The sequence below is a fragment of the Centroberyx affinis genome, unplaced genomic scaffold, assembly GCF_046629955.1.
Source record: "Centroberyx affinis isolate AG114_WGS23_722 - 3 ecotype Tasmania unplaced genomic scaffold, CSIRO-AGI_Caff_v1 ptg007898l_1, whole genome shotgun sequence".
NCBI lineage: Eukaryota > Metazoa > Chordata > Actinopteri > Beryciformes > Berycidae > Centroberyx > Centroberyx affinis.
In genome coordinates this window covers 93,774-108,992 of record NW_027283963.1, presented here as the reverse complement: position 1 = coordinate 108,992, position 15,219 = coordinate 93,774, and the positions used below count along the sequence as shown (strand labels likewise).

General features: G+C 40.8%; 1 protein-coding gene across 1 annotated transcript in view; it reads left to right on the top strand.

Annotated features, from left to right (window-relative positions):
• The window catches only part of LOC139639901 (inactive N-acetylated-alpha-linked acidic dipeptidase-like protein 2), a gene marked incomplete at its 3' end in the record, with an annotated part of 247,849 nt that overhangs the window by 173,901 nt on the left and 58,729 nt on the right, over window positions 1-15,219 (top strand). The window contains exon 8 of the mRNA XM_071514054.1: window positions 3,640-3,772. Coding sequence (XP_071370155.1) covers window positions 3,640-3,772 — 133 coding nt within the window. The remainder of the gene's footprint in view (window positions 1-3,639; window positions 3,773-15,219) is intronic.

The window sequence follows — 15,219 nt, the reverse complement described above, 5'->3', positions numbered from 1 at the left end:
ATGGGAGGATGATTGTGTGGACCCTTTGACAGTACCCAGGATGTTTTTACAGGCATACAATGAAATAAACTCATTTGGATTTAAAAGCTCAAATAAAACTGCAGGTGATGTCCCTTGGTTCGCTCACACATATTGCATTCTGGATGTTTTCAGATGAGGTTTCACTAACAGTAAACAGGGCAATTCAAAAATCAGAATCATCGCTTTTATCATACAGGAATATCTTGTGAACATCTTGTATGAATAGATTTTTCTTTTTTTCTCCTGCTGCCTCACACAGCCCATCACAAAGGTTAAAGTAATCATCTGCATCATTTTCATATAAATGCCCATTTATATTCTATTACTAACTGATATAACATGATAGTGATTCAACCTCTAGCCAGTTCATGCAAGAAACTTCATCAACAGAAAATCCAAGGTTGGTTGGTTTTTAAACTTTGTGTCTTTACGTTTTGCTGCCATTGAATTTAATGAATTTCCCCAGGGATAAATAAAATAATAGATAATTTGTAAATTGTTAGTGTGTTACAGATTTAATCTAATCCAAGAGTGGGAGCAGGATGAAGGACTAAATGAGTTAAAGGATAAGGCCGGTGTTTTTTAATGCATTTCTTACCGTCAACAAATCCTATGAAAATAACAAAATTAGCAATGATTTTGTTTTGCCAACAAGTCTCGTCCATGTAGCCGGTGCCCAATGCAGCCATGTCCCAGCAGCCATAGAACTCCATTGTATTAAAAAAATGGTTAACAACACGTCACAGAGCCATGCTGTTACTCTGGCAACATATTTCATCATCAACTTTTTCCTCAAACAACTTAATAAGCCGGCTGTAGACACGTTTGCGATCTCAGGAAAGTAGTTCCGTAGCACCGAAAATAGTCCCCGGCGTAATGAAGTATTTGTTCCCATTTGAATTTGATTTGGTAATAACTACAACAGCCTGACTTTTCGTGGTAACAGTTAGCGATTTTTAACATGTAAACTATGTCTTTGTGAGCTGCATTTCAAGGTTTTTAGCTTAAAATTGGAGCCAATGACTTCTGGGTTGAAGGCTAAAAACGGTACGTGGGAAGTCAGAAAGTAACGGGAGTAAAGCAAACGCATTGTTGATTTTGTTATTTTCATAGGATTTGTTGACGGTAAGCGATGCATTAAAAAACACCAGCCTTATCCTTTAAGTAAGGCGTATGCTTAAACTGTAAATCTATTTAATCTATATACATACAGTAAGTACACCAACATTTTTATTAGAAACTAGATAGAAATGACAATTTCAACATCCGCTTTACGCAAGAGTGCTTTCATGACAATGAGTTCGATTAGTAACTGAGTGGCAGCTTTTACAATATGGACTTAGATGCTTTACATATCAAATTAATGCCAAGGGATCAAATACATTGATCTTCACTTTCAGTTTGTTAGAATAATGAATAATGCAATAGTAGTCATACATTGAGGGAATAAAGACAATTAAATGTCTGTAATATTGTCTGTCACTTTAGCACGGTAAAGTATATATAAATATTAATGATAATGTATTTGAAGTATGTTCATTAACACACGTAGCTCATGATGTTATATCAATAAGCGGGCTAAATTACAGCAATGATAAGGCATCTAATTTGATTCATTAAGACACAAAACACGTGATACGCCTGTTATAGGACAGCTTCAAATGGCTCATACATTATAATACCACATTAGAATCCACTATAGCCGGATGCCTCAAGTAAAGTGCTACCAAATGCTTCCTAGCCTTTTGTCCAGGCTGATTTGGTATTGAAATCTGGAAATGTTACTGTATAATATATTATTCTATGAGTCCACTGCTGCATTTATGTGTCAAAAGCTCAGTGCAGTGGAATGCATGACTGTATAAATACAGAAGCCAAGAGAGTGTTTCTATTCTTCCTGAGAGCTTGGGAGCTCATTATGTGTGTGTGTGTGTGTGTGTGTGCGTGTGCATTGGCATACATATGTGTGTGTTTGCACATGGATGCATGTGTGTCCGTGTGAGTGTGGGTACATAAATATCTGTGTTTTCTATGTTTTCTGTATGAGTTAAAGTGTGTATTCATGAGTTTTCACATGTGAAAGGGCATGTGTGTGCGTACGAGTGTGAGGTGTGTGGATGGGTGTTCTTGCATCTGTGTGTGTGCTTGTGTGTGTGTGTGTGTGTGTGTATGTGTGTTTGCGCATGCAAGCATATGTCTGCATGAGTGTGTGTGTGTGTGTGTGTGTGTGTGAGTGTGCATATGAGTGTGTGTATGCATGTGCGTGTGTGTGTGTGTGTGTATGGTGTCCCTGTCCCTGTTTTCTAGTGAAGGACAGTTGTGATGAGAGGAGAATGACCATGGCTGGTGTCACATATTCAATAAAATAGTCATCTACACTCATAAAAGACAAGGACGCTACATCTTCCATGAACAACAGTGAAATACTGCTCTGCACAGTGGCAGCTATGGCAGAAATCCCCCTACCCAGCAACTATCCTCTATTATTACCAGTGATGTGGTAAAAAGTGGGTAAACTATGACCTCCAGTCATTGATAAAGAAGACAACCACCAACATGAACAAATTCTAATTTCACAAAAGCCTAAATTAATTAATGTCAAAGACGTCACAGTCCTGGACACACTGTTTGATTGACAGGTGATCTCTGGGACGTGCAGTGCAGGAACACCACAGATGGAGAAAAAATAAACTCTATTTCTCAAAGAAATGAGGAAAGAAATGACTGTAAACAGTGATATCTAGTGCAGAAGCCCACTCCAGTTCTACATTAGCAAGTAAATGTCTTGAAAGCACTTGCATTATGATGAAACGAGTGACATTTGGTGAAACCAGCAAAATTATCTGCCCGTGCATTAAGATAATTTGACATTCAATATCGTGTAATGAGTTTCACAAGTCTGACCAGGAGGTATAATCACTTGACAAGATATCTTTTGCAGCTTCTCCAAGGGGTGTAATGGTAGGCAATCTGATCCTGCATTTCTTTTTTATTAATTGAACTTCTTCTTTTATAAGTCTATTCCATAAAATGTAACTGTTACAATAGCCACAATGGATCAGAATCATTCTCCTCGCTGCTTAAAATTGTTTAGACTGGATTGGGTTAAATCACATACATGATTCTTAGCTAAAAAAACATTTCTTTGGAAACAGCGTTAGTGAAAGGCAACTGTTTTCCACTCACAGTATTTGAACGATAATTATATATCATTTGAAAATTCAAGGGTTGTACATTTATTTGTGTATGAGTGTCCCACTGTTTTGTCCTAGTTTTACATCACACACCACTGGCTACACACCTCAGGCACAGCACTGTTATTGAAACTATGACTTTGTAAGTGTGTGTGTGTGTGTGTGTGTGTGTGTGTGTGTGTGTGTGCATGTGTGTGTGTGCGCACGCAAGTAGATGTTTTTTTTGTGTGTGGGTATGAATCTGCTGTCTCTTACTCACTTCACCTTTGTGTGTGTGTGGGTGTGTTTTTGCATGTGTATTTCAGTAAACATATATGTTGTGTGTTGGCGTGTGAGTTTGAATACATTGTGTCTCTCTTTCTTTACTCACTCTACCTTTGTGCGTGTGTATCCATGTGCGTGTGTTGTCTGTGTGTGTCTCCAGCTATCTCTGCTGTCTGAGTTGGGTTTCGGAGGAGTTCTGCTCTACGTCGACCCCTGTGATGCCCCTCCCGACCGACACATCTCGCGTCAAGCCTTCAGAGTCACTCTCAACCCAGGAGGAAACCCCACCGCTGGTAAGTACATGACTAAGATCACTTTTTATGTGTAAAATAGAGTTTTACTCCCCTATTTAAGTCGCTAAAAATGGCGATTTGGCTGGATTGCTCAATTTTGAGTGTAATATTTTGCTTCTAAAACTACTGTAGCTTTCAAAAACATTAAAAACAGTCATCAAACAACTACAATTATAGTTAATTTATAGGTTTTTAGCTGCATCAAGTACACCAAGCACAACATTGGATGGAAACAAAGTGAACTGGACACTCTCCAAACCTCAGCTGCAGCTTTATGTCCTGCCTATGAATATCACAAATAGGAAAGGGGACAACGTGCACCCATGTCACAATCCAATGCCCACCTTGAACAAGCTTGATTTAATGCCAATAATACGACCACAGCTGTCTGTCGGAGTGTAGAGGGAAGCGACCCCGGCACCCCTTATTCCCACAGCGCCTAACCGCAGAATACCTCAGGGAACAAGACCATCTTCATTATCTGTGAGGGGTTAAAAAGCTGGTCCACTGTTCCGCGACCAGGACGGAATGTGCATTGTTCCTCCTGGATCTGAGGTTCAGCCATCGTCTGGAGTCTCCTTTCCATCACCTTGGCCTAGGTTTTCCCAGGGAGCCTGAGCAGTGTGATTCTTCAACCGCTGGAACCTGCCTTCCGGTCCCCTTTTTTTTGAAGATGAGGACCACCACCCGCGTCTGCCAATCCAAAGGCACTGGTCCCGAAATGAGACCAGCCCAACAATATTCAGAGCCTTCAGCCTTGCCATTAAGGAGCTTTTTAAGTATCCCAGTGATCTCTGCCAAGGGGACAGTCTCAGATCCTCCAGAATGTCTGTTCGGGTTAGGAATTCCTCAAAGTGCTTATTTTACCTTCCTTTTACCTTCCACCAGGTTGCTCCATTGAGATTAAAAGGTTGTATGCATTCATAAGACGCTTGTATTTATGATTTTACTGTTCTTCCATTAGTTATATCTATGGTGTTTCATGAGTCCTGATATCATACATGTGTTGTATTATAAGCATTGGAATTCTTTATTTGTGTCCTAATGCACTATACTGTAGCTACGGTAGTCAGAGAAAGTATAACCAAATTCATACGTAGTCCCACACTAGTAATTTACATTAGTATACCATATAGAATACTAAATAGTATTATAAGTGTTAACAGAAATAATTAAACAGATGATCACCAACTTGAATTCATAGTTCATTCACATTTTTATATACTACTACATCCCTTTAGTGTGGCATCAGCAACTCCTTGAAAATCGTTTTAGTTGCGGCTAAGGAAAAGATTTGTGTCATAGTTACTTGCATGGTTGTTAGAAAACTTTTTCACTCAATGTAAAAAAAAAAAAAAAAAAAAAAAAAAAAAAGCTTGGAAAAGCCATACAGGGTATATTGCTTCTCATAAGATCTCCTACAAATGACCATGAAATTAGGCTGAACAAAATTATACAGACAGTAGGCACTACTCTCTCCATTAAAAAATGTTTTTAATCCTTTAATAAAAGATCGTTTTTTAATGAAGAGAGTGTAGTTCCTGGTCTTTTTGATGGACCCATTACTTATTTAAGGTTGTTTGAGCACAGTCTCCCTCTTGCTGATTGTGGCCAATCGCTGAAACTTGCTCACATTTCTTACCTTGGCCCCGGGCAGAGGACGTTACTTGTCTCTGTATCTCCATGACTCTTTTCTACTGTATTTAAATCACCCTCCCAAGATGGCTGACCTCTCTGACCCTCAGTCTTGTCCCCACTTCCTGTTTTTCTGCCCGGTCTGGCCAACAGGGACGTGTCATTACTGCTGGAGTATCTTTAGTCCTTGTAAGAGTCCCAGTACCACAGTGGCAAGACCCAGTAGAGCCCCACCAGATGTCTGGACTGCTGTGTGAACATGTGTATGCATGTGTGTGTGTGTGGTGTGTGTGTGGGTGTGAGTGAGTGTGTGTGAGAGAGAAAGAGAGAGAGAGGGACAGATGCTGGCTGTCTGGTCTCTCACCAATCACAATGCTCTTAGGTCCCTGGTGCTAATACAGCTGAGAAGAACACAAGATCAGAAAGGACACCTCATTATTCATATCAACCATATTTTATTCAACCACTAGAGGCATACCTAGGTTAAAGCTTTATTATTTGTCACTGGGAGATAATAATGATAATAATAATATTAATAATAATAATAATAATACCTGCACCTGTATGGGCATCATTAGTTTCTTCCAGTGTTTTTATTGGATTCTAAATACAAAAGTATTTCTGTAGCAAAATACCTGAGAAATTGAATGATAGAATTTACACTCACAGAAAATATCCACACACCTGGGTCTTAAATTTGAATGAAAGCAATAGGAGCCATATTTTTCTAGTACAAGTACAACCCAGTGATCACAGCTTGTCGAATCTGTCTCGAATCTCCAACTGGACTTGCGTCAGGTTTCGCTGTCTTTTGTCAGACTTAGATGGAGTTGCATCAGGTTTGGCTGTACGTTGTCAAACGTAGATGGAGTTAATCAGAAAACAAAAAACGAGAGTTGGCCTACTCACAAACTTGCAGGGACAGTCATAGTCAGACAACAGCAGTAACCCAGCTCAGGACGATCACACAGCAGTAATACTTTAAACTGCGAAACCGAAGTTAATTTCCACACAGATTAAATCCCTTGCACTCTGAACCACGGACTGCTCAGCTCACACAGGGACACACCTCACTGAATGACGCCATTAAGATAAGGTGTGTCAGTATAATATAAGGAAAGTGGAGGGGTCTTGAATGGCCAGAAATCGAGTAAAAGCGAACTTAGCTTTGTCCTGCTGTTCCATGTGACTGTTGGAAAACTGCTGTGTTGCACCTATTTTGCTCAGGTTGAAATGCTTTTAACTTTCAGTGCCTGCTGTTGTTTAGAGCTTAAAAACATGCTCATCTCTCAGCGGTGTCAACTGCACCTCCATTTTCCATAAAAAAAAAACAAGACACAGGAAGCTGTCAAGAGTGTTCCCCGGTGGAAATAATGCCAACAGTAAATGTAAATCCACTTTGTGCCAGTGCTCTTAATAATGTTCCCCAGACTTCTCCACACTCCCAGTTTATTATTTGTACTTTGCTGTATCTCTCTGTCTCCTCCCTCTCCTCCTCCTCCTTGTTCTGGTTGTTAATTTGAGTGTTCCTTGTAGTATTGTATCGCTGCTGTATTCTCATATGCTACCTGCTGGGACAGGCAAAGTAAATCAAAGCCACTGTCATCTCATACATCCTTACCCATCTCTGCATCTCTGTGTGTGCATTTGTGTGTGCATTTATGTGTGTATGTGTATGAGAGTATTTGTGTGTGCACTTGTCCCACGCATGTCTATTTGTGTGTATGTCAGTGGGTGAGTGAGATGGAAGTGTGTGTGTATGTGTGTGTGTTTGTGTGGGTGAGATGGATTTAGTATGTGTGTGTGTGTCTATGCATGCCTGTTCATGCATATGTGTTGTTCCATGTGGTTCTGCACATGTCTGCGGATGTCAAGTACTGCACGAAAGATGAGAGAAAAAATCGAGTCATCTGCTGATTCCCTACAGAGCCAACAGTGTTTGCTTAGATTTCATCGGCAGGTGTTCGCTGTCAGGTCTACTCCACATTGCTCCAGCATTCATCTAGTCTGATATACACCATGCTGCGATAGCATTCATCTAATCTGGGAAGAGATACCAGAACCTGGATAGTCTTGCATGCCTGCACCTTTTAGAGCTGAATTCATGACTCTATGACTTTTCATAGAGGTACACACACTTGGCGATGACATGGATTTGGGAACACACACTTGAGGACCAGTTGGATTTGGGGAACACACACTTGAAGACCAGTTGGGTTTGGGGAACACACATTTGATGATGAGGTAAAGGCAATGGACGCACTTGACGATGAGGTAAAGGAAAGGAACATTTGACCATGAGGTAGAGGCAGGGAACACACATTTGACGATGAGGTAAAGCGGGAACACACATTTGACGACGAGGTAAAGATGGTGAACATACATTTGACAATGAGATAAAGAGGGAACACAAATTTGACAATGAGGTAAAGCGGGAACACACATTTGACGACGAGGTAAAGATGGTGAACATACATTTGACAATGAGATAAAGAGGGAACACAAATTTGACAATGAGGTAAAGAGGGAACACACATTTGACAATGAGGTAAAGATGGGAAACACACATTTGACAATGAGGTAAAGACGGGGAACACATTTGACGATGAGGTAAAGCGGGAACACACATTTGACGACGAGGTAAAGATGGTGAACATACATTTGACAATGAGGTAAAGAGGGAACACACATTTGACAATGAGGTAAAGAGGGAACACACGTGACAATGAGGTAAAGACTGGGAACACACACCAGTTGGATTTGGGGAACACTCTCTTGATGATCGGTTGGATTTAGGGAACACACACTTGACATGAGTTGTTGCGCTACTACAACACTGGCCCAAAACAATCATGAAGGTGTAACAACTTACTGCTGTTCTATATCTAGATTGGCATGGTTGACCAGCTAACACTACAGGAGGATGTCAAGAGTTGAGTTGAAATATCAAACATGTTTGAAATAATGATGATGGTCCCGACTGATCTTGAAAATCAGTCATGATGATCAAATTGTGGCTATAATCAGCCTAAAAGTCGTGTAGTGTATTCCCAATGTTAAACTGTCAGGAAGGAATAACTGAAAAAATTGCGAGAGTTCATTCCAGCATATGATTCCTCAAACAACCATTTTTTCAAATGTTATACCCTGTATTACATTTTGTTACCTTCTAATCACTCTGTAGTTACGTACATGAAGGAGCTTAAAGACCACCACTGACTGATATCATAGTGAAATAATGTGTCAGATATCAAACTGTTTCCATTCAGACGGATAGTGGATTGTTGTCCATTTGAATGGAGCATCATTAGTGGTGCAGCTGCTGATTTGGGGCATAGTTCTTTCCATTATAACAAGGGGGCAATCTGCCTGACAAAGAAATGCCATGTTTCAAACACATGGGAGAACAGAACACAAGAGGGAAATATAGACCAGTATGTGTGTTCTCTTGTAAAAAGGGGAAAAATAATTGATTCTGGCACCTTCTTCTTATCACAAGCCTCATGTTTTTTGCCAAGTTGTTACCCCTGGTAGCCAGGCAATTTCCTCTGTATGTAGCTGCCATTTTTGTTGTTTGTGTGTCAGTGTTTTTTTGTTTTTTTTGTTCCTCTCCCCTTGCCATGTTTACTAAATGGAAAACTGCTGGTGCTGTTGCGCTGGTCTCTGTACACAGTCTCTTTGATATAACACACCCCTTGTGTGATTGCGTAATTGTGTTAACCTTTACTGTGCCCCCACCCTCCCACTCCTCACACACACACAGTCACACACACACACGCCTCTGAGGTAGCAACAGCGCCGAACAGAGAGAGAGTTCAAACCATTTCCCAGTGTACATTTTTGAACTGGTTGACAGGTGTGTCTTATCATTGGGTCCCTTGGGTTATTTAGAAACCCCTGCTGGAGTCAAAAGAACGCTTTGAATAGAAATGCATAGTCATTAGCATATTGATTTAAATACGTCTGATTTTTTTTTTTCCTTTAAATGAACAATCATTGCCATTGTAATGTGAGAGGAGGAAGAGAATAGTGGTTGGGGTCCTCTGTAGGATGTCAGGGTGTCTCTGCTATTGTTTCCTCTGAGGGAGGACGGTCAAAATGGGCCTCGCTCTACTCTGACCCATCATGTATTCCAACCAAGGCGAAGACTGAAGCAGTGTTGTGGAGTTATATAATTACATATTTTAGTAGTTCCGTGATGGTATAATTACACCCATATCTTATCTGTCTCTTTAGTCCTACATTTTGTGGTGTTGTCAAATACAAAAACAATATATTCTGTCAAATAAATCCCTGTATCATATCCTCCTCCTGTAGCAATATTGATATTTTTGGAAATCCCAGAAACTACCGGTCCACTTTTGATTGAGGATGAACTTAGATTAATTATGTTTTTTGAAACTGAGATCCAGAATTTGCCTATATGCCAGCGCCACAGCATCTAAATATACTGTGTCTCCTGTCTAGTTTGAGCTATCACCATAAAACTTTGTATTTACATGCAATTCATCACCAGAAAGGCCTTTAACCTCCTCACCTTAGGTTTTTCATGCGTTTGGCTTTGTCTCCAACAAAATTAATTGAATTATGTCAGAGTATTTGAGTTGCGTCAACCATTTTTTTTTTTAACATTGCTAGTGCAATAACACACTAACGTTTATCACTGCTCCTATCCTCTTACATCTCTGTAAGCCTCCTCTCCAAGAGGAAATAAACACGCAGCAACCAGCTCAAAGTAATGGCAATAGCTGTGAGAATCTCATCAAGTCAAACTTCACAACAAATTGTTTCAGTTTGATAGCAGTTTTACCAAGATCACATTTGGAATTAGCCCACGCTGTTTCCAGCCTCCTCAAAGTAAGGGTATTTAGGCGTAAGTGAAACTATCACACTAAGCCCAACCTCACCGCATCTTCACCTCATCTTGTTTCAAGGTGAAAACAAACTTTTAGTGAGTTCTCATCAGGAATTAGCTCACACAGTTTTCAGGAGAAGTACTTTCACTATTCATTCTGCTGAGAGTTGGTCTTTGCTGGATTCATTACAGCTAATTGGGTGTTTAGTGGGACACTACTGAACAGTTGAGTGTGGGAGCTGCAGCTGTAGCATTAGCATCAGTGCAGGCTGAATTATGCATGGAGGTTAAAGCTTCTGAAAGCTTCTCCATATGATTTATTAATGCCTGCATGCAGATAGGAATGGATTAGGTCTGCTGCAGGGATACCAACCGATGACACATACACAATGGTCATGGAGGAGTTATGTGACAAAACCGGATTGAAATCAAAGCGTGAATGAGGTTATTATTCAAACGGCTTCCGACATTTGTTAAATAGTGGATGCTCTCAAAATTCAATGTTTCATACATTGTGCATGAGATACTACCACTAAAAAAAACAGAGGGAAAACAAATGAATTGTCTCCTTCAGCTGTGCTCAGGCCAGCTATGTATGTATGTATGGTTGGTTGCATGGTTTGGTCTGCATCTCCATCGATTACCCTGCAAAGAACAGCAGAATTCTAAAATAATGAATGCAATGAATGCATCTGGCACAGCCCGATCCAGCATTTAATTTAAGCACCAGAGTGAAAAAAGAGAAATGGCAGATAAGTGACTGGCTCATTGTTATTCTTCTCCCATTTGTTTATTTTGTGAACCTGATATAAATTTATTACCGCTAATTGCTCAAATTAAATGCTGCACTAAATTTCACAATATGCAGGAAATGGTCTGTGTAGAATCCTTTATGTTGGCGCTTGAGACCGGCTCAGGCTAGATTTGGGACAACGGGCCTGGCATGGCTAGACCCCTGCCAGGGAAGACGAGGAAAAATAATGATCTCAGGTAGTAATAACTTTGGTTTGACACATGTGAACATCATAACTGGGTTAGAATAACCAGGTCAGCTCATACTCTGATTAGGAGAAACCTGGTTAAGATGCCTGGTTTACTCCCATATTAAACAGTTACTGTGGCATGGAAACATCTTTCTGCTTTCACTTTTGGTTTTCACTGTCTGTCAAACTCAGACTCCCACAGCATTATGGGTACATTTTGATGTCAACAAAAACATACCTGTCAGCAGGCCTTAATATCGCTATTACTATTGGGAGAATATTCTGTTAAGTGGTTTATTCATTGCAACAGGGAGACTCAACCACAGGATATCAAACGTTCATGTAAAGAGCTTCAGCTCAATTAAGACCTTAACCAGAGTATGACCTGTAGCCAAGTTATCAGCTGGCAATATCAGCAAGCAATATTATCATCAGTGTTTGCTGAAATGTACATGGTACATGTGACAGGTTATTGTTACCTCTATGACCTTTCAGACATGTGCAAAAACAGACTGAAATCAGACTTACGGTAGGTGGTTAGACGGCCAAATTAAATCAAACATTTGCAGAATGTTCTGCCAGTTCAGTGTATAAACTATTATGTGCTGTTATAAACTATGTGATTAGAAAACCCAGTGAACTCAGTAAAAACTGGTGGCTGGTAGGAGTCCAGCCAAAAAGGGAAAGGTGTTTAAGATGTTTCTTATGGCACATCTATGCACCTCTCTTTGAATGTACTATGTTTTTCATTATCTTACACCCATCTAAAGGCTTATGCTTAAATGCTTGGAATTAGTTTCTTAGACAAATATAAATAGTGAAGTTGATGCCTATGTATGAATTTCTTTCCAAAGCCTTCGCCTTTCCATCGAGGCAAAGGGCGACTAAAGAAGAATCTAAAATGTAAGATAGTTTTGATTCGTTTAACACTTTTTTGGTCACTGCATAATTCCATTTGTGTTATTTCATAGTTTTGAAGCCTTTACTATTATTCTAAAATCTGGAAAATAGTAAAAATAAAGAAGAAAAGGAGGGGTCCCCAAACTTCCGACGGACAGTGTGTATGATTTTCTTTTGTTTTTTTTTAACTTTTATGTTTTATATCCCGAGTACATGGTATACCCATCAGCTCACTGAGCCAACAGAATTCCCATCGCATCCTCAGACTTTGCGCTGTAATCCTTCCTTACTGTCACGAGCTAAATCTGCCACCTGTGTCATACATGAGCCTATTATCTCCCCTTTACAATCTCAACACCATCGGAAGCCGCCTGAACATCGTGTTCGCAAAGACAGACGGGCGCCCGGCGCTCCGCTTGGAAATTCACCTCACGCCGACTTCGCCCAACTCTGCCCATTTCACAGCTGATCCATCACGCATGTCAAGTGTGTGTTTAACCCACTAAAGGACACAGTTGGCCTTCATTACACTACTTCCCGTCTCCCAACAGCCTTTGCTTTCCATCTTTGCCTTTGTTCTGATTTGTTGGGGGAGGGTGTGTGTGTGTGTGTGTGTGTGTGAGGGGGGGGGGAGGGGGGTGTTGGATGCTCAGCAGAGCCTCAAATTGCTTCTCCTTGTGTCACGTCGAGAGCTGTGGCTTTGCAAGGTAATAGACATGCAAATAACACAGGGTGTGTGTGTGTGTGTGTGTGTGTATATATATTTCCGGGCGGGGTGGCGTCTCGGCTCTTGGTCAATAACATTATGGAAATGCGCGGCGGGATTCTTCGGGTCTCACTGTTTGAGTTGGATAACAAGGCAGTCGGACGAGCCCCGTTAGCAAGGCGACACTGACAGAATGAGGTGTTTGTATTGTCACACACTGTATCGCAGTGTACGGCAGAGAGAGGTAGATATACAGACAGACAGAGAGAGAGAGAGAGAGAGAGAACGATCAAAGTTCTTCACTCCCTTTCCTCTGTTTGCTCGATTTGCACAAAGAAACGCACGCAAACACGTTCACGCTTCCCTCTCATTTGGTTCTGTCGCTTTTTTAAATCTGTCAAAGTTTGGGTTTGTCGCGTTTAATTGTATATCAGAGCCAACATATCGCGGCGTGAACCCGCTCGATGTTTGCATAATTGAGTCCCCCATACTACAGATAATTTCTCACTTAAGCTTGCAGCCGTTCCAGCGCCACATCCCCGGCTCACTTGAGGGGAAGGTGTAAATAGTGTTTACAGAAAGCAACCTCGGTCCTGTTGATTCCAGATTTAACAGAGTGACAAATTGAGATGTGCCTTATGTGGAGCGTGTTTGCTTAATTGCGTTGGCATAATTATCGCCGTCCTCAAGACAATTCCTCCCCCTGCAGAAGGTTTTTTTTTGTGTGCCATTTCGATGTGCATGTGTGTAAGAATAGAGTCCGGTGGGAAATTTGAACATCTGTGTCTAGCTGCCTCGGTATGCCCTGGAGAGAGCTGAAAATAGATGGTTTGCCTATAGGAATCTGCTTCAGCAGGTAGAATAGGAGAAGCAAGAAATATAACATATGGTTAACCTGGCAATAACTTCTAGTGCGTTTGTATCGTTGCAACTTGAACTCGTTGCACTCGAATGAAAGTGCGCTCCAGAACTGTTTTGTCCTTCACGGAAGAATGCGTTTTTAAAAAAAAAACACACAAAAAAAAAGGTTCCCTGTAGGACCCCATCAGGTGTGCTAAGACCTAGCGGGTCCCTGTTCGGAGCGATGTTTTTTCCAAGTTTTTTTTTTGTTTTTTTTTCTTTCCTTGAGGACAGACAAGGCCAGAGCAAGAGCTCCATATTTAAGGGCTGATGCAAATCACTGCTGAAAAACAATGTGTATCTCCAAAAGGCAACCTTTTATGAATCGAGACAAAAAATAGTCTTATTTTTAGGTTGACAACCATGTGTTTTTGACGGTACATTTAAAAGGGCCCTAAGGTTGTGGAACCTCAAGCAAGGGCAAATGCAATGTTTCAGAGTGAAACAGTGAATGCTTTTATTCTTCTTTTTCTTTTAATTATTGTTCATATTTCTTCAGTTCTTTCTTTAATGATTGTTCATATTTTCTTTATTATTTGCCTCTTTTATTTGATATATTGTTGCTTTGTGTGTGTCCTTGTTGTGTTTTATTGTAATTGTTATTTTTGTCGTCTTTTATTTTTTATGTAAAGCACTTTGTAACCTTGTTTAGAAAAGTGCTATATAAATAAAGTTATTAAGTTATTATTTTAATCTATTACATATGTTTTTATTGGTCTTGTAATGGACTTTGTTTTGATAAGTGCTATTAGTATTAGTAGTATTGTGATCATTATGAAGGCTCTTCATCCATTGTTCTTCTCCTTCGTTATTGTGTTTAGTGCTTATCCCCCTCAGCACACACACACACACACACACACACACCCAACACACCAACAAATCAGCAAACAACCTAACAACCAGTTTTTTCCTTCATGGTGCTTAGTCCTGAGTCCCATAGAGAAAGTTCGGTTGAATGGCAATAAGCGTTTGTGGCAGAATTAGTAACCAACCCTCTATCTTCACCGCCACCACCTCTTCTGGCCAATTAAGCTGTTTTCCATTCCGGGTCCTCGCTCTCCTCCCATCCCTGCTGGCCCTTGCTCCCTGCAGCTCATTTGAGATGCAACCGACACTTTAGCCGGGCCAAACGCAAAAGTGTTTTACCAGACGAGGATTTGTTGCGACCGCGACCGTGCAGCCTTTCCCCCCCCCCGGCACACAAATTGGTTCCTATTTGAATGTGCAGAGGGAAAGGAGGGGATTATTGGCGGGGGTGACAGCTCTCGAAGAGCTCTCCTCTCCTCTCCTCTCCTATCCTGTCCTCTCCTCTCCTCTCCTCTCCTCTCCGTCTGTCTGGAAATTATGATGTGGGCAGCAGGTATGGCCTAGTGTTTAGTGAGCATGTTTTCTGAGTGGAGGGCCTTAGTTTGATCCCCCACGCAGCCATACCTGCTGAAGTATCCTTGAGCACAATACTTAACAAAAG